The 20,241-nt window shown below is 40.8% G+C and overlaps 1 protein-coding gene and 1 long non-coding RNA gene across 6 annotated transcripts in view; one reads left to right on the plus strand and one right to left on the minus strand.

Annotated features, from left to right (window-relative positions):
• The window catches only part of LOC135973197 (uncharacterized), a 133,804-nt gene extending 132,257 nt beyond the window's left edge, over positions 1 to 1,547 (plus strand). The window contains exon 6 of the long non-coding RNA XR_010589919.1: positions 1,420 to 1,547. This is a non-coding gene — a long non-coding RNA (uncharacterized LOC135973197). The remainder of the gene's footprint in view (positions 1 to 1,419) is intronic.
• TRPC7 (transient receptor potential cation channel subfamily C member 7) overlaps positions 1 to 20,241 on the minus strand; it is a 205,694-nt gene that overhangs the window by 52,697 nt on the left and 132,756 nt on the right. For all 5 annotated transcript variants that reach the window (XM_065555041.1, XM_065555043.1, XM_065555039.1 and 2 more), the window contains one exon: positions 1,410 to 1,574. In XM_065555041.1, the coding sequence (XP_065411113.1) occupies positions 1,410 to 1,574 (165 nt within the window). The remainder of the gene's footprint in view (positions 1 to 1,409; positions 1,575 to 20,241) is intronic.

Genomic DNA, 20,241 nt, shown 5'->3' on the forward strand with positions numbered 1-20,241 from the left:
TCAGGACTAACTCTTGTAGTCAGCATCCCAAGTTGTTATATAATGGAACTTATTATTGGTGTCATATTAACAGCCAGCATTGATAAAAATGTGTTTTTGATGAAATGTGATGAAATTTAATGAAAAAGTGTTCACCTTCTCAATTAGCTTGAGAAATAGAAACTAGTCAGGGGTTATTTTGAAGGATGTTGAGTATTAAACATCACTATAGTCTCATCTGTTTTAGAAGCCCTACATTTTCTAGAAGATTGGTCTTTTGAAAATTATAGTCTTTTCTTAATACCCATCAATGGATCTGTAACCTTTTGGACTTGGCAAACGTAGAAAGAATTCCTTACAGGCATTTAAAGGAAATGGAACCAAACGTTTTGAGGACTGAAGCTACTAGCTATCACTTCTATTACTTTTAAGTAGGTTTGATAAGCCCTCTCCTGGAGATACAGTGGATGATGCGGCCAACTGTTGTCCAGTAAAAAAATGTTCTTCCCTCACCCAAAGTAGTGAAAAAGCTATGTATTGCTCAACCATATGCACATTTATTTCCCCTTGTCTGAGCATTTTCTCTCAGGATAGAAGCGCCACCACAGAACTGGTACTGCAGGCAATTGTTCAAACTTAATGACCAACTGATGGCTGACTCAGGTACTTTCCCTCTAGCTCTTCTTAATAGAACTTTCAGCAGCATTTAATACTGTCAATCTCTGGATGTCTATAATAGATACAGAAACAACTTTTAATGTTTCCTCATCTTCCCCCTCCCAAGTTTTGGAGACTGGGCCATATTATGCTATTAGGTACAGGGACTTACTCTACTCTTCTAGTTGACATTCAACAATCCACCTCTGGTTGTCATGGAATGCTAATTCATTTTTATGGTGTCCCATGACACCACTAACTAAAAAGAAAAACGGGAGAAAGAAATAGTAACACACACACACACACACACACACACACACACACACACACACACACACACACAAAGCACCCTGGCAGAGAGGAGGAAGGACAGAAAAACAGGTTAAAAATGGAAAGAGATAGGAACATATGTTAGGATGAGCAAAGAGACAAGAAACATTTTCCCCAAGTTATTCACCCTTTCTGCTCTTTTTTCTTCTCCTTCTGTATCCCATTCAAATTCTTTCACCCGTTACCATTTTTTTCCTATTTCCATTCTTTCCTTCTTGCTTGTTTGATCAGATTTTCCATTTCCTCCACCCCCATCCTTATTACTTTTGAAGATTAATTTCAAAACACTCTCACTTGCTGCATTGGCAATGAGCTTGTTCTCACTCATGGCAAATCTCAGAGGACAACATTGTTTGTGATCTTAGTTTAGAAAGACTTTTGACATCATTCCAAGCATTGAATATAAATAACCATAAACAACATGCACCTTAACCAGTCTGTACCTTGCTGCAGGGAGCGATCCAGTATGCTATGGCGAGGAAAGGAAGGCCTACCGAGACTCCAAAGACAGCCAAGAATTTCACAGCTATAGACTGCTGACGTAAGCCTGAGAGATTTTCATACCACATGGTGAGCAGTTGCTGCTGACAGTTGGGATGAGCAACAAACTGTAAACAAAAAAGAAAAATTAAAAAATAAAGGTAACTGTAGCATTTCCAAAGAGCATGAGATTTCAGAAAGCAAACTGCTGTGCCTCAAACGTAGACTGCAGTATGGAGATAGACAGCTGGTTATGGTACGTTCTGCAGCCCAGCAGAGCCAAGCATGTTTTGGTTTTTGTAATCAGCCATAGCTCATAGTATAATTGTTCAGAAAATTGCAAATTAGTCTCTCTAAATATGTGCTCACTGGCAACATTTGTTCAGCTCTCAACTTCTGTTTCTCTTGTGGGGACAGACTTTGCTATACCTGATCAGACCAATGGCCCATTAATCTAGTATCCTGTCTCAGACAGTGGCCAGTGCCAAAGGAGAGCTAATGTCAGGGATGGAATTTGAACCTTAACTCCCGGGAGGACTGCAACTTTAGCACAGCTCTATAGACTCTGCATCCCTTCCTCTTTATAATCATTACCACCATCACCATTAATAATAATAATAATAAGAAGGGACAAATCCTGAGGACTTCACCCATTTTTTATGCAGATTCTACATTAGAGTCACTAGGATATGAAGTAACCACTCTAGAATTAGGGCATACAGGCCCCTATTCAACAATCACTTAACTCCATTCACAGGCTTACGTCCATCCCTATTCAGCAAACATCTTAAGCACACGCTTAAATGCTTTGATGAATAGGGATGGACTTTTGCATGTGCTTAAGTGGTCTGCTAAACTGGGGCCATAATGAATATATCAGCAAACCAGTTTTTATTAAAGAAAAAGGGCCATTAGCAGTTTCAGAGCCACTGTTCAGATTTCATTTTCCAAGTAGCAAACAATGAGGTGAAGTAAAACTTATATTTAATCAAACCTTTGTCAAAGGCTAATGTAGAGGGCAAATTTTTTTGTACAAAACAAAATTAACTACATATTAGTTTAAATGTTAAACCAGCATTAACATCTCCTTGCAGGGGCCAGGGGGAGAAATCATACATTTGGGAATATCAATTTGATATTCAATTGGCGCTTCAAACGTGAACTGAGATGGGAATGATGCTTGAGTAAAGAGGAGCTATGAAACATTGCTATGGACTGTGACCTAGATGATAAAAAAGTTTTGCAGCTAAGTAGAATTTGTTATTCATCACTAATGTTACACTGACTACCCATAGACCCAACGAGAAGGTTTTTTCCCCCCATTTGCATCATTCTATTGCTTCAACATAGTACAAAATGTTAGGTTGATCCTTGTAATTAGCAAGTGTAAACTTTTTATCTGAGATTATCTTTAAAATAAATGGAAGAACATTACTCACGGATCTGCAAAACAGTAAATGAGATACAAAATACACAAGACTGCTCATGTACACACAGTGTACAGGGATATTTCTTATCCCAAAGTGGAGATTCTTCTTCATTCTTTCTGCACCACAGAAAAGAACATGCTAGTAGCTGACAATCCAAAGGCCAGTTTCCTAACGGAAGAATTACAGCACCATTGGGTCTCATGGACTCATTTTATTATAGACGATTAAGAGGCTTTGGTTCCCATCTTCCCACAGAGTGATTCAATTTACAAAATGTATAATGTGACTACTTTTTAATTATGTTTCATTATGATTAAAGATAAGGATAATTAAAAGAAAAGATAAAAGGAAATATGTTATTATTGCAGTTAATTTTGTTAGTGAGGAAGGAGTTGTCCATTTGTGGGTTTTGAATGGTATTGAATAAGAGAAGATTAAAAATATTGAATATTTCTCCAGTCTTTCCAAAATTGGGAATAAAGAAAAAAGTCTGGATTTGAATGGATTTATAGTAAAATGACACACAAAAAAATGAAAAGGACAGAATGTCTAACCAGTGCTTTCATATTAACTATCTTTGTGATAACTAACACATGGGGGGTGGGGGAATCACACTAATATCTGTTTATATAATGGAAAGTTACACTTGGTTAAAATGTGTTTTTAATTGTTTCTTTATTGCTAGTACAGATTGAAATACAATAACATGCTAATTGGGATTACTGTGAAACGGTGATTTCTGTTCGGCAAATAACAGCACTTTAATATATGCTTTTCAGTTAAAAGACAAGCTTTTGGGCCTATCTTTGGATTTACGAATACTGCTGAGTTGAGCTGAGCAAACAGTTCATAGTGAATCATTTATTTGACAAAACAAATGTTGCCTTTTTCTGTACACAAATTTTCCCTGGGGGAGTTTATAATTTTCTTTAATCCATATATTCATCTACATTTGCAAAAATAACTAAAACAAAAAAATCTTGGTCTATAAATAACTGGTCAGCTGTTCATGGTGAGCATTTCAAATTTGAGCTTAATTGGTGACTATGGCCATCTGACTATGAATTACAGGGGGTCCCCAATACAGGGGGTCCCCCTTATCTGTTGATGCTCATCAGTAGGGGAACGTGTTCCGATTTACGTTGGTGATCCAAATATCTGTCGTTTGCCCGGATCAGGACCGACGTGAATTTGAACATGTTCCCCTATTGTCCAGTACAGTACTGTACTTGAGTCCGCCGGCCATGTTCAAGGCTTATTACCTATGGAGAAAGTTCTCCATGCTGATTTAGGAGATGGCAGGTGAAGGAAAGCCCAGTGTAAATGCGTTTTGGAAGTCCTAAACACCTTGAATGGTGTGGAAAACATTGACGCGTCGTGGGAAGCAGTCACTTCGCAATGTATGAATGGTGTTTGGTGCTGTGAATGGCCAGATGCTGACCACAGCTTCATGGGATTTGATGCTGTTCCTGCTCTCGAGCAAGAAATTGTCACGGTAGTGAAGGATGTCTGCTTCGAGGAGGTAGAGGAGAATGATGTACAGGAGTTGTTGGAGTCTGACACTGAGCAACTGACAAATGAGGAACTGATTGAGCTGGACCAACAACGGATATCCGAAGAAAGCAAGGATGAGGATGACGATGATGTAGGGCAGGATGCCAGGAGTTTGATGACAAAGAATCTCTCCAGTTTCTTTAGATTGCTGAATGAGATGACGGAAATCATACAGAGCGGTGATCCTTTCCATGAACGGTCTGCCAAAGTCTCCAGGGCTCTCAATGATGCAGTTGCTTGCTACAGGGAGCTCTATCGTTCAAAGATTCATGCAGGAGAGCAGACGTCAAAAAAATCTTCTTTTAAGACTTCTGCAACCAAAAAGCCAGCCACGGAAAAGGCAGCCGAAGAAAACCCAGCCGCCACCCTACCTAAGTTTAGCGTAACCGACACTGTTTTATACTGTTCTGTATTTACTGTATTAAAATGTTCTGTGTGTTTGAATGGTGTTAGTAGGGTTCTACATTATTTTATTCAATGTTTTATGTGTAAAATGTGTACTGTATAATCTGTCATTGTAGAAAGATACACTGTTTAGGAGAAAAGAGCATTGTCATAGCGGACATGCCAGACTCATGAAAAAAATGCAGAAATTGGGCTTGTTTTTGGCTTAATTGGCTTGTGAGTTGCTTGTTGGCTAGTTTTTGGTTGGTGGCTTGTTGCTTGTTTGGCTTTTAGCTTGTTGCTTTTTTTTTGATCAGCTCCTGGCAAGCAGGGGCAAGGGGGGGAAGAGAGAGTCAGGGGTGCACAGCAGGCCCCCCACAGTCCCAGAGTGCAGGGCGGGAGGGGATCTAGTCAAATAAAGTGTTGGGGTTCTTAGGGATTGGCTTGTTTTGGCCTTGTTTTGAAATGGGATTAGCTTGATTTTTGGCTTATTGTGAAAGTCAGGGTGCTTATTTACCACGTGAAAGTTGGCAATTGTGTGTTCTAGGCGAGTGTGGTGAAGTTGTGAATGCATACCTCCTTTGTTCCATTATTTCTTATGGGGGAAAATTCCCCGGTATACATCGTTTCAGTATCCATCGCCCTTTTCAAGAACGCAACCCCTTGGGAACCACCCAAGGTAAGCGCTGACCCCCTGACTGACTGCACCCCGCATTCCCTCCCGCACCCCAATCCCAATCCCCTGCCCCAGCCTGGTGAAAGTGCGTGAGGGTGAGGGAGAGCAAGCAAGGGGGGTGGGGAGTGGAGTGAGCGAGGATGGGGCTTCAGAGAAGGGACAGGGCAGGGGTGTGGCCTCAGGGAAGGGGCAGGGACAGGGCAAGGGTCTTTGGGTTTGCTCAGTTAGACAGTTGGCAACCCGACCGGGCAGGCATGTGGAAGCCCTGGCCATGCCGGAAGGGTGCGCGCAGCAGCGCAGCTAGCAACTCGCTGGGCACCAGCCAGTGCCGGCACAGCAACACCCAAGTGTCAGGTGGACCCTGTCCCCATGGATGTGGCTTGTGTGTGCGTGGGGGCCCACTGACTGTTCTGCCCTGGGGCCCGGAATTGCTGTTGGCGGCTCTGCATGCTATTTACCATCCCAAAGAAATGAGCAGACATTTTAATCTATTTATTGTTTCACTGTTTCTGGAAACAGCTACAATGAAAAATGAAAAAATGTGGAAAATGAGAAGAAATTGCCATAAAAACTGGATTTATTGGAATGATTTATTTTCTCCTACACAATTTAGATTGGCAATCTGCCATAAAGCCCTCATGACATTCATCTTTTTCTGACTAATATTAAAAGGAGGGAAGAATAAAATCAGAGAGGGAAGATAGCTGATTAGAATTAATTCAAGCGCTCATTTTCTGATAGTACGCAACAATTTTTCATTATGTTTGCTCCATCAGATATTAATGACATTCTCAGTGACCCTTGGCTAATGCTAACTTTCCCTCTATGTTGATCAAAATGTCATAAATTGATCTTAGATTCTCATCAAACGCTTACATTACAGATGAATTTAACTTTCCTTTCTGGGGATCAACACGGACATTAAATTAAAAGATGACACTAAAGGCTTCGCTAGTATCCTGGGCACAGAAAATAACAGAGTTCAAAACAGACCAAAGGAAATGTGTTTTTATGATAGTGAAGTTGTAGCAAACGAGGAATTGTGATGTATTACATTTAATTCTAGAAGGCCAAGTTCGGCAGAGCTTTATCAAGCAGAACTCTCATCAACTCCAATTTGCCCAATTAAGCACTGCAGACTATTAGGAACAAGTCATGGCTGCTGCAGTGCTGGTGTACTAGACAGAAGAAGGGGGATAAAAAAAACCAGACCTTCCCATAATGCAAATGTCCAAAGGGAAACAACAATTTGGCTACAGGAGTGGAGCTGTGCAGGGGAGTGAGATGTCATTGTAAGGAGCACTAAGTGTGTGGGGTGTGTGTGAAGGGGGGGGCGGTGTGGATCGGGAAAGATAAGATTATGACTCAAGCTCCTGGCACACATGCAGAGCTGGACTGGGTGTAAACGGTAGCTAGACCTATTTAATGGCACCAGCCATTGTGGTTCTCCTCAGAGCTGTGTAAATCAGCATTTCTCCATTGAAGCCAATGGAGCCACACTTATTTATACTAACTGCAAAGCTAACTGGCCCTACGCCTTTGAACAGCTACATAGTTTAGAAACGGCTGCAGCAACCCTCTTCCTGCTCCTCATCACACCAGCGGCTGCTAGGAGGCATCCTTTGGTCCCTATTCCACATCCGTCATTGCCATAGCTCAGGATGGTTACAGGATTTAAAATAAATCATGTCTATCCAGGGGGCACCACCTGATAATACATATAATCCCAGACACCCGCCTACAGTGAGAACGTCAGACCAAATACAGGCATCAAGGCCCCCAAAGCCACTGTCTTGAGTTCTACAGAATGAAGTGGACTGCAGAGCTGAGGGCCCCCTAGCCCTCCGTGCTATTGTTACCTGCCAGGGAGCTCAGACTAAGGGTCTCCTCCAATTCCCATTGAAATAAATAGTCTCCCATTGACTTCAACGGGAACTGAATTGGGCCAAAGGGATCATTTTCCTCACAGAATTAGTCAGTACTGTCAGAAGCTGTTATGATGATATACTATCCTGGATAGTAGCTTTCTCAAATTGCTATATAATTTGATGGATGACAGCCATTTACCCTTGCTCATCATGCATGTATTGTAGGTGGGCAAGTATTCCACAGTTCTCACAATAGGGGACAACGGTTTTCCCAATAGACTAGTTAAAAATTCTCTGTATTGTCACGGATAGCATATAATAAAGTCATGTGTCGGTAACGGCATAATAAGCTGCATTGTTCTTGCAGTTTGAGGAGATTTTAAATAGATAGACACCTTAGTTTTTATTTAGTACCAATTATCTGGGACAAAGGGGATATCTGGACCCTGAGTTCCAGTTGTTACTGATGCATTATTATTTATTAGTTGAATTGTGGTAGTGCCTAGGAACTATAGTGATGGACTAGGGCCCTACTGTGCTAGGTACTGTACAAATACAGAACAAAAAGATGGTCTTTGCCAAAGGAATAGCAGCATTACCCTGGCCCACATTATATGTAATAAATGAGAAGTGTCAAGATGAGAGGATTCACCATGTCTAGAAAATTCAGAAGCACGTAAACCAATATTCATATAATACATATATAAGTTAAAAAGCCTTCTGTTTTATATGATACACATAAAAGCCATGAATATGTCAATAGGAATGGAGTAATTTTATGATGATTCAGGTAAAAACAGAAATCAACTACAGACTAATGGAATCTCTCATACAGAAAAACAGAACCTCAAAGAAATGCTACTTCCCTTATGACTTATCTACTACTACGTGCGAAGGGATTATCCACTCAGACTGGATTATTTTGCTTTGCTAATGGCTCCTTAGCTCTAAATAGTCAATGACTGAAGCCAAAAAGAATCCAAACAGTCATTGATGAAATGTTAAATCTCTTTGAAAAATTTACGCCAAAAGTAAAATCCCAAACTTGTGACGTTAGTAGTTCTTTGATGCAAACATTCCTGTCACTTCTCCTAAAATCCCCCTTAGCTATAAACCTTCCAACAAATGCTGGCAGAATTCAATATATAAAATATGTTATTCAGATTAAAAATGGGATGTTTAATCAGCTAATTAGAATTAGAAAGGAAGCTGCCTAGATAGATTTTCAAGTTGTTTATAGGAAAAAATGTGTAATGTCCAAAGATACTACAAGGCTCAGGTGCAAGATCAGTGTTTCCCAAACTTGGGACGCCGCTTGTGTAGGGAAAGCCCCTGGCACGCCAGGCAGGTTTGTTTACCTGCCGTGTCCGCAGGTCCGGCCGATCGCGGCTCCCACTGGCCGCGGTTCGCTGCTCCAGGCCAATGGGAGCTGCTGGAAGGGGCGCAGGCTGAGGGATGTGCTGGCCGCCACTTCCAGCAGCTCCCATTGGCCTGTAGCAGTGATCCGCGGCCAGTGGGAGCTGTGATCGGCCAGACCTGCGGACGCGGCAGGTAAACAAACTGGCCTGGCCTGCCAGGGGCTTTCCCTGCATAAGCGGCATCCCAAGTTTGGAAAACACTGCTCTAGACCAACCCTTATGTTTTCACTATGAAGCACGTATCTATTCAGTTAACTTATTGCTTCTCTAAACCTACCATTAACTTTGACTAACTCGTTTTAAACACCTAGCACTAACTCCTGAAACCCTCACTCAGAAGAACAGTGCCTAGAATGCCAAAGACCCCATTGAAGACGATGGGACTCCTCTGATGAGCACTCTGGTGAGTGACTGCAAGACTGTGCCTTTAAACAATAAAGGAAAATATGTACGTACCAAGTGGTTTTCATCTCTGTATTTATCCACTTTGAACTGGTGCACTGTCCAGGATTAGGGCATAAACTCCCTGAACCCATGGGAGGTATTCTCACTCCTACCATGTCCTCCCTGCAGCAGCAGGGAGAGCCCAGAAAAGCACATGAGGAGCATGCAACCTGCTTTTTCCAGCACACTGTCCTGTACAGATACGTACAGCCATGACCCCACTTTCTCTCATCTCCTATGGGGTCACGGGAGTCCTCAGGTTTATGTGGAGATGTCAGTGTTTGTATTTCCCCAGGAGCTGAGACTGCAATTGTGCCTGGCCCTTGGCTGGGGCTTGGAAAAGAGGGAAGGCTCCATGTGCCCTCTCCTAGCACATTTATGAACATGAAGGCCAGTTACTGTCTGGCCTCTATCTCTAAAGTGCCTTGAAAATCTGAATGCTACGTAAATGTTAAGTCCAAAACTTAGATAGAAAAGTTTCCTGGCAATTTTGTATGACTTAGTGGGCTGTAGCCCACGAAAGCTTATGCTCTAATAAATGTCAAGTATCAGAGGGGTAGCCGTGTTAGTCTGAATCTGTAAAAAGCAACAGAGGGTCCTGTGGCACCTTTGAGACTAACAGAAGTACTGGGAGCATAAGCTTTCGTGGGTAAGAACCTCACTTCTTCAGATGCAAGAAGTCTTGCATCTGAAGAAGTGAGGTTCTTACCCACGAAAGCTTATGCTCCCAGTACTTCTGTTAGTCTCAAAGGTGCCACAGGACCCTCTGTTGCTTTCTAATAAATGTGTTAGTCTCTAAGGTGCCACAAGTACTCCTGTTCTTTTTGCGGATACAGACTAACACGGCTGCTACTCTGAAAGATATTCAGATACCCGCAGAGTTCTTTCTAACATTGATCTCAAGAAATTCTATGGCAGATTCTTAATAATTCTAAACTAATGATAAGTTTGTGAAAGGGCTACATTTAGCCCTGGTGTATTGTGGTGCAACTGATCCATCATGTATGCCTCACTCTATTTGGTTTCAAAGGTTTGATGTCCTTCCCTTAAAACTGAATGGGATTAAAATTGAGCCTTTCCCAGTAATTTAGTAGCTGGATATGAATTTGATGAATATCCCCCTTTTCATTAGACAAATGAGCATAACGATTAAGACTGGCATTTGGGATCACATTTAGGATTTGAGCACTTAACTCCCTTAGAAAACCCAACCTAGGAGCAAACTAATTTCCATTATGTAGTACTGCCAAATACTCATTAGTCAAGATTTCTGCAGTGAAATCCTGGGGGCACTAAAGTCAATGGCAAACTCCCATTTACGTCAGTGGAGCCAGAATTTCATCCTTCGTTTCTCTTCCCATTTTGCCATTGACTGGTTGCAAGACCTAAACAAGTTGTCTTAACATTTCTGTGCATCTGTTTCCTCATCTGTTAACATGTATATACTGATACATACCTACCATATAGGGTCATTATCTTAATTAATATTCTTTAAATGCTTCAATATTCTAGGATGGAAGATGCTAAACAAATACAAAGTATGACTAATAACCACCACATCCAGTCTCCTGCAGTTCAAACTGCTGCACTCTGGTCCATATCATCTTCACCTCATGCAAAATGCAGCTCCACGTTTTTTAAGTAGTTTAAAAAAATAGCGACCCAAAGCACTGTCTCCAATCCTGGGTTGTCTGCACTAGAAATCTGTCTCTTGCGCATTATTTTTGTTATATTATTATTTACTTTTCAGTTGCCCTCAGCATTTGCTTGTTGTGATTTTACACAAAGAAACCCGCTCTTTACTTATATTCAGATTTGTATGTTAGCTGAAGTTCTGATCCTGCAAATTCCTAGGCATGTGAGTAATTTTATGAATGTTGAGTAGTGTCACTGAAATCAGCGGGGCCAAATTCTGCTCAGATTTTCATCCCCACTGCCTCATTTGCTGTAGTTGGGTCACAGAGATATAAATGACAGCAGAATTTTATGGATTATTTTCTCTATTTGGATTAGACAGAAAATCAATACATTAAAGTCCAGTCTTATCTGTAGAAATCCTCCTCTGTAGATTGCCAAATGCACCACTGGCAATGGGGAAGCACAGATGTAAGTGAAGGCCTGATTTGTCCTGAAGCATCCTTATTACCAGTTGATGCATGAGAAGGGGAAGAACAAAAGCTTGTTTCTTACAGCCCAGGCTGAGGGTTTGTAAACGGGTAGTTGGGGACTGTGTGTGTGTGTGGGGGGGGGGGGCAGTATTTTAATGGTAAACTCAGCATATTTTACCTGGAATCATTGAGATGCAAGGAACATGAATTCCATGATGCCAGTTTCAGAATTACCTTTCAGGGTAGAACCAAACTTTAAGTCTTAAGATTTTAAAAAGCCATTACTCCTTTTGTAAAACTATCCACAGACTTCTTTATCATCCATATGGTAATAAGATAGACAGCTTTCATGGTAGAGCAGGTAAAAATGATCCAAGACCAAACCCCTTGATCCAAACATTCCCAAACTTTAGAGAGGTCCAGATCTGAATCCACACTTGTTGGCTTGTTCCTATCACTATCGTGATCTGCAAACAAACCCTGGATTTGAACAACCCAAACTTTAGAGTACACTAACTCCTCGCTTAACGTTGTCGTTATGTTCCTGAAAAATGAGATTTTAAGCGAAACGATGTTAAGCGAATCCAATTTCCCCATAAGAATTAATGTAAATGGGGGGGTGCTAGGTTCCAGGGAAATTTTTTTCACCAGACAAAAAAACTATATATAAGTTTTAAACAAACAATTGAATACTATACACAGCAATGATGATTGTGAAGCTTGGCTGAGGTGGTGAAGTTAGAGGGTGGAAGAGGGTTGGATATTTCCCCCCCCCCCGCCACCGCACAGCAAATAGGAGGCTCCCGAGAGCAGCTCCAAGGCAGAGGGCAGGAGCAGCACATGCCAGTGGGGGGAGGGACAGCTGAACTGCTGGCAATTGGTAGCCTGCTGGGTGGATGCCGCACAGGGAACTTAGGAGAGCGGGGAGCTGATAGGGGGCTGCCGGTCCACCCTGGTTCCCAGCCCCCACCAGCCAGCTGTATCGGACTGCTCTTCCTGCAAGCAGTGGACAAAGCAGGCGGCTGCCAAACAATGTTATAAGGGAGCATTACACAACTTTAAATGAGCACGTTCTCTAATTGATCAGCAACGTAACAACAAAACAACGTTAACCCGGACGACTTTAACTGAGGAGTTACTGTAGTTTTGATTTGGATCTAGATCTGGATCTCACCTAGGGTGACCAGACAGCAAGTGTGAAAAATCGGGATGGGGGGAGGCGATATAAGAAAAAGACTCAAAAATCGTGACTCTCCCTATAAAATTGTCACATCTGGTCACCCTAATCTCACCCTTAAGACTTAATCTTCTCTCTCATAGTAGGCCAGGAGGATGTTGGGTCTGATTCTTTATTCAGCAATGTGTTTTGTAATTTCTACTAATGGGATCAGGATCTTGCCTTGAAAGGGCAACAGGAGGACTAATGGAGTGGAGGTCAGTATTCGAAAGCCACATGCTCGCATAATTACCATTGGAGAACCAAATGTCCTCAATGCATTGCAGAATTCAAGATAAAGTGCTGGGATGCTCTTTTAAAATGAATAGTGTGAATTATAAGCAGTGATTTAGCCAGGCCGCAAAAGTAAAATCCGTACAAAACAGCTGCCTTGTTGAATATTTTTTAAAAAGAAGAAAACTCCAATTAGTAAAATAGAAAGAAAAAATGATGGAATAGATAGAACTGCCAAGACCATTTCAAATGCGATTCTATTACATTTCCACAGGTATGTGCACTAAAGCACCATATGAAAAATATGATTTTAATAACCCTTTTAGTAACGGATGCGGGAATAAATTATTTGTCTGGGATTTTTATTCACATTAGAAAACTAAATTAAACCTAATATTCTTGAAATGCAAACCAGATAATGCCAAGCTTACATGAACACTGTAGCCAATGCAGTGAATGCAAATTTTAATTAAGATTTTTGTCAGTTTCTCCTGCATTGAGGGCAGGGCATGGGCTGCCTCTGATGGCTTATTTGTAATCTGTAGGCTTCTTTGCTAAGCATTTTTCTGCAGCCTGTTGGATAAGGTGGTTGGTTCTCCTTTACAGAAAACAGGGGGTTTGTATTCAAGTGGGATGTGTGTTTGTTGGAAGTTGTATTGCTAATATCTGTTTTCCCCTTTTTGTGAATGCATGAATAAATCCTTATCACTTAATTAATCTTCTAAAAACAAGCTAGAAAACTGAAAGTCCCAGCTTTGACTCTCATTAGAGATAGAAAGAAAACATCTTTGAGATACCTGTATAGAACCAAACCTACTAGAAAATCTTCTCATAAAAACCTTAAATGGTGGAACATATTTTTCTTGAGGTTTTCTATTTACCGCATTCTAACAGCATACTCCCCCCCTTCCCGCCCCGAAAAAAAAGAAACCACACAGTAGCAGGTCTGCTGCTTCTTGAAAGATAGATGAAGCCAAAATTGGGAGCATCCAGGGTCAGATTTATAGCTGAACATATTAATTGCTCTTTTAACAAAATAATTTTAATTTTAATAAAGATACTTTTCATTTTGTCTCTTGCCTCATACAAGTGTTTTGATTCTGCCCCTTCCCCCCCAACAGTTTAAGACTGTATGGTACTTTGCCAATGAAATTAATTAAATGTGCAGATTACAGTAAATTGGAAAGTGTTACAAACCACCAGTGATGACAGAGAAATAATTAATCGATGCCTAGAGAGGTTGACTGTATGGAGAGGAAATAAAATGAGATTCAAATTTGAAAAAAATCCAAGCTAATGCATCTGGGAGGGGGGAAATAATCAGAACCACAGATATTCAATGGGGAAGCAGTAATACTGAGAGAGACCTAGAGATGCTAGGACACAGCAAAAATATATCCACATGTATTGACAATGTGATTTTGAATGAATATCTCGGAGAAAAGAAATCAAGCCCAGAATTTTCAGTGGAAGTTAGCAGCCTAAATACGTTGTTCAGTTATGGTGAGAGCACACCTGGAATACCTCCATTCACGCTGTAGGAAGGTGTACACAAAATAGAGAACAAAATGATCAAGATGCTTTAGGGATTGAGTTAAAAGAAATTAGAAGAGTTACATTTGACTACTATATCCTGAGCTTGACAATGACTAAGGAGAGAGCATCTAACAAACATATCTGAGACTTCATCAAGACCTCCAGCTAAACTTTACTTCATATCTCTGATATTTATGAAAACAAACAGGGAAAAATAAGTACGTTTTGGCCCTTTTTGTGCAATATAGAGAAGCTGAAAAGGGCAGAAAGACAACTCTGTAAAAGCTTTTGAAGGTTTCCGTTCAGTCCTCCAGCAGAGACTCTGTGAGACCTGGTGTTTTTAATAAATTCTTCTCCTTGTGGTCTCGGTTCAGGTTGGTGCTTACGCACATTAGAGCTGGTTGAGAAATCAGAATTTCTGCCTCTCAGGAAATTCTGATATTTTTAAATTTGTTTTTGCTCTGAAAGAGTACAAAAAGTCCAAATACAGAATTTTTTCACAGAATGGACAGTTCAGAAGGATTTCAGTTTACAACTGTTTTGACATTCACAAATAGAAATGTTTCATTTCGTTTTGATAAACTGAATCAAAGCATTTTGTTTCATCTTGATTCAACACCGTGTCCCCCTGAGATGCCTCATGGGAGTTGTAGGTCAGCTGCTTTATGCTGCCTTCTCCTCTATGGCTCAGGCTTCCCAGCTAGACTACATCTCCCATGATACACTGTGATCACATAATTCCCAAGATGCACCACATCTGTTCAACCAGAGGGGAGGTCATGAGTCCAAAAACTCCAGAGTTTAAATTGAACTTTCAAAGAGAACATTGCATTTCCTGTCCTTTGAGGACTTGTTTTCTGAACTTGAACTGAAAGTTATCACTGGTGTAAATCTGAAGTAACTTCATAGACATCAAAGGAGTTAATCTGGATTGACATCAGTATAACTCTGAGCAGAATTTGGTCTAGAATGTTCTAACATGTCCTATGGATGTAAATCATTGGCCTCCATGATTCTAAAACTTTTCATAGTCTTGTTCCAACCTCCCACAAAGATGGACTTTGTCTTTCTCTCTGTGTCACTTTACTGCTCCCTATCCTCCCTTCACTTAATCTGGCCACACCTAATGCGAGTTTTCTCTGCTCTGCAGCCTCTGCCATCTGGAGCCGACTTCCAGCAATGCTCCATCTCTCTGACTCTCCATTTCAAAACTCTCCTTTGAACATATGTTTTGATCATTAGGCCTCTTCATTTTTCTCTCCCTTGGCTACAATTCTTTAACTCTATAAGTCTCTTGTTATTTAACTCTGTGAAGCAATTTGTGTGAAAGACATCATACAAAATAAAACTGCATCCTCCGTATAAATAAATCAGGGCCTCAGATTATCTCAGCAGTTCCTGAGAGTTGGGCTTCATATGCCCTTGAGTACCTGAGCTCCGTGACCAATTCGGTGAAAAATTATAATTTAATGCAGCAGCCAGCATTCTGTTTGGAGCATCTTCCAAATGTTAATTATTAATAATGCAATTATGAGGAAAAGTTCCTGTACCATCTCTGTATTAAATAGAATTTGCACAGCCATCTGGTGTTCTGTTTAATTCTTATTAATTTTTTTCCCAAATCCAATTTGTATGTCTTGCTGTTAATTAAATTAAATTCTGTGACACAGGGAGGTGGTCTGGCTTTGTGACGGCCAAGAACTCTACTGGCAAATGGGAAACAGGAGCTGGGCACTCGACATCTGCAATTAAAGGCAATGGGGTGATGATGCGCCCAGCATCTGGAAAGAAGGGGGATGAATGTCAGCTCCCGCAGAGGCACTGGCTTTAGACCTCAAGGAAAATGTTGGCCTATCAGATCCCTACCAACATTAAAGGATAACGGGAAAAAAGCGTGACAATGAGGACAGAAGAGATCATTGAAAAATACTTTATAGATCGCTAAAGCAGGGGAATTGATTAATAAGTAAAATGGTATTCCAGTGATATATCAAGAAGCAATGTGCATTCCTTCACTGGGACTCATCTACAGGTTGGCTGCAGTTCTGAGTAAGTTGAGCATTAATTCCTAGGTAGAGGACATGTCCTAAGCAAGGATGTCTGAATTGGCACAGAGGAAATAAAAACCTTCCCTGCCTGTGTACCCCCACCCCTATGAACTTTTGCTCCCATTTAGAAATAAATCCGTTCATGGGGTAACTTTGGTACCTCTTTGGTGACTGGGATCAGAACTGTGGGATTGAAATGATTCAAGAAAGTCTGTTTCTGTGCTATTTCTGGCTAATTGCTTCCCTTTACTTATTGTACACTTACAGTACGTTTGGATCTGTCGAAAAAAAATCGGTCCCGAGGAGCTTTCACAGGTAGGGCTGTCTGAAAGGTGGGACTAGATCTATGTCTGTCATGCATTTGTGTTTATTTTTAATTGTATTTGTTTTTCATGTTTTTTTCTTAACTTACAAAGTTGACTTTAGTAACCATGAGAGCTGGTATCCTGGTGCCACTTTCCAGCTTCTGACCATGGAAATACTATGAAAATATCAGACTTCACATTATTATGGCCCCAACAATGGTTTCCCGTTACATTAAAAACAAAACAAAACACAACAACCAAAATGAAACACCCTCTCCCCCAACAAACACAACATACATACAAATACCAAGATAGGAATGTGTGTTTACACTCCAGGAACCTTAACATTCTATCTCCTCTGCAGAGAATGGCACTGAATTCGCATAAAAAAAGGATTGTCTTCCTTTAAAATAGATGACAGATTCATTCACCACTTGCACACAGCAATGGCTCCCCCGGCCTCACCCCTTGTCTAGTCTCTCCAGAGACACCATATAGAGAGTCTCTGCATGATGCAGGGAATACATACGCCCTGCACAGCTTGCCCTTCCTGTACCCATCCATCCAACGTCCTTCACAGCAGAACTACATCAGTTCCTTTGCAGTGGGGTTCTCCACAGCTAGAGAGGAAAGGACTTATTTTCCCACTGTGCATACAAACACTAATCACAGTCTAAGAAAATAAGAATGGCCATACTAGGTCAGAGCAATGGCCCATCTAGCCCAGTATCCTGTCTTCTGACAGTGGCCAGTGCCAGATACTTCAGAGGGAATGAACAAAACAGGGCAATTTATCGAGTGATCCATCCCTGTCGTCCAGTCCCAGCCTTGTGCTAATTAATGTCATGATGACAGTCTTTTGACGCACCAGTCAAAGGTGTCAAACCTTCTTGGAAGGTTTCCAGCACTTATGCAATACCTACGTTTTTGCATGATGTTTTCTCTACTCCAGCGGATTGGTTATTTCACTACTTGACAAAATATTGGGATTGTAACTTTCAGAACCATTCTCAGGAAATGACAAAATCTACAACCAGCTAAATAATTTGAAGAGTCAGGGTGACTCTGGGAACTTTGAATGAAGTGTACAATTATAAACGTGTGATAGGCATCGGGGCACTTGTGTTAGTTCCTCTGGGATAGGCAGAGTTTGAAAAGAGTTATGGTCTCAGGTAGTGTTTTAAAGATCCGTTTACAGCAATCAGCTTCGGTAAGTGGTGTAATTTTATCTTCCTTCTGGCTGTAAAGTAGGTATGGAACAGAGCTTTTAATTCTATGATTACCTCCTATATTGGGCATTTCATTATACTGCAGAAAGTTCAACTGTCATGTTTTCTTAATCTTGCCAATGTTACTGAAGTAGTTGGCTCTCTTTTCAGTTAAATAAAAGAAGAGAAACACTTTAAAAACATTAAATTAGGCACTTCTGATGCTTTGCCAGAACTGCTTTCCAATATTCAGCTTGTGTCTGAAAGTACTAATAAAAAAACCCAAGATACTGATCAATAAAACTGCCTGCTTTCAATTGAACCATGTATTGCTTATTGGCGTAATAAATGGGTGAAGTTAATAGAGGCTCTTTGTGCAAATGATCAACAAATAAATATCAAAGAAAAATTTATTTACAGCCTGAACCAAAGATCACTGAACTCAACAGAAAGATTCCCATTGATGTCAATGGATTTTGGATCAGGCCCTTGAACTGGTCTTAGAAAACGGAGGTACCAAAAACATGGCACCGTTTCTGGTTACAGGTTATTAGGGAGCACAACAGGAAAGAAAATGTAAGATAAAGAAGATACTGTTTCAGAACTGAAATGAGCTTTAAGCTGTGTGTGTAGGATTAATGTTTCTTTATAATATCCCTGATCCAGGGGAAGGAGGAAAGATGACAGAGCTGCTTTTAAAACGCTCAGAGAAGTGTTTGATTTGGTGACCTCATTTAACAGTGCCTGCTTCTTTTGCAGTAGCCTGGTGGACAAGAGTAAAATGGTGCTTCTTAGCCTCCATTTCAAAACCGTATTATTTCCTTCCCTTTCTCTCCTTGTGGTGTACTGTCTGATGGCCGTCAAGGTGACTGATCATTTAGCAGCTGTGAAAAATTAAGGAAACGTGCAAATTTCTATTCGCTCATTTTTCTGAGTTGGTGGCTGCATTGTAAGAGAGACTATGAAGTAATGGGGTTAATGAGTGGAAAAGAATAAAAAGGGGAAGATTGAAGAAATATGTCTAAAGGCCTGGCGAAGACCCTTAACCACATGGGCTAATCTGGCCTTAGCCTGGGGTCCCTTGCCATCTCTCTCTCAGATTGTGGAAAGGATAAGATAACAAAATATTGGCAGAGGCATCAGTTGAAAAACTAAAATCAGGACCACTAAATAAAGATTGACAATATAAATTATGCGCTGAGGACTTCCATCAAGGAAAGCCTACCGTAGGCAGTTAGATCGCTAATAGGAAGACATGAATCGAGAAGCAGAATGGTAGAAGGAGATAGAATATCAAATACTCAGTAAAACTTTGAATCCAAATATGAGTGAACATTGAAACGCCAACTTGATGAAAAACTATAATATTTCATATATATTTTAATGGGTGACTTAGTTACTAAGATCTTTCTTGTCATCCACTGAAACACAATATGGAATATTTCAGGCTCTGTCCTATCTAAGTGCACTTATGTCAGAATATCTTTACTTCTCTCTACCACGTATATCTTCATGGGCTGAAGAAGGCAAAAAACCAACAGAGCACATTTCAGACTACTAATAATAATGGGACAGATTCTCAACTGGAGTAAGTCAGTGCAGCTTTATTAAAATAATGGAGCTACATTGATATACCAGCTGACAATCTTATATAATGTACCCAAAATAACATTTGGTCTAAAAATGGCAAAAATGAATGGGAATTCCCAGGAATTCCCGGTGAATGATTTGGCCCAGAATGTTGGAAGCAGAAAGCCAAGTGGGAGTTGGAAAGGACAGTTCTGTTGTAGCTGATAGAATGCCCAGGTAGCTGCTGGCATGGGTAGAGGATGTGAATACTGAATTTGCCAGCAGCAGTGCCACTCAGACAGCCTGATATTGCTGAAATATCATTTTGCACCTTGAGAGCAGTGATTTCCCTTTACCCAAGTACATACCGGGGCATCTCAGTCCCAGGGTGCAGTCAAAAGCTGCAAACTTGAGCAAGTCCATTTCTGGTTCCACTGCTGCAGGATTGCAGTATAAGTAGAGCTCAATCAGCCATAACTCAGAAGACATTTGCACCTTGAATTTGCCAGAGACGGGGAGGACTGTCATACATAAGTCAGCCTGCTGGCTAGATTTCCCCATTTGTGGGTTAGTGATTTTGGTGCTTCAGGTGTGGGATGGAGGTCAAGCAGCATTCCTTCACAGAGCTGTCTTTTACATTTTGAGGGCCAGATGCCGATCTCAATTTCGCCTATATAAATATTCTGTAATTTCACTGATTTTGATGGTGTTACTCTGATTTACATCAGTGTAACAAGATCCAGAATCCATCCATAAAAAAAACCACAAAACATGCACACTATATATGATTTCCCTAA

This window comes from Chrysemys picta, chromosome 8 (genome assembly GCF_011386835.1).
Source record: "Chrysemys picta bellii isolate R12L10 chromosome 8, ASM1138683v2, whole genome shotgun sequence".
Lineage (NCBI taxonomy): Eukaryota > Metazoa > Chordata > Testudines > Emydidae > Chrysemys > Chrysemys picta.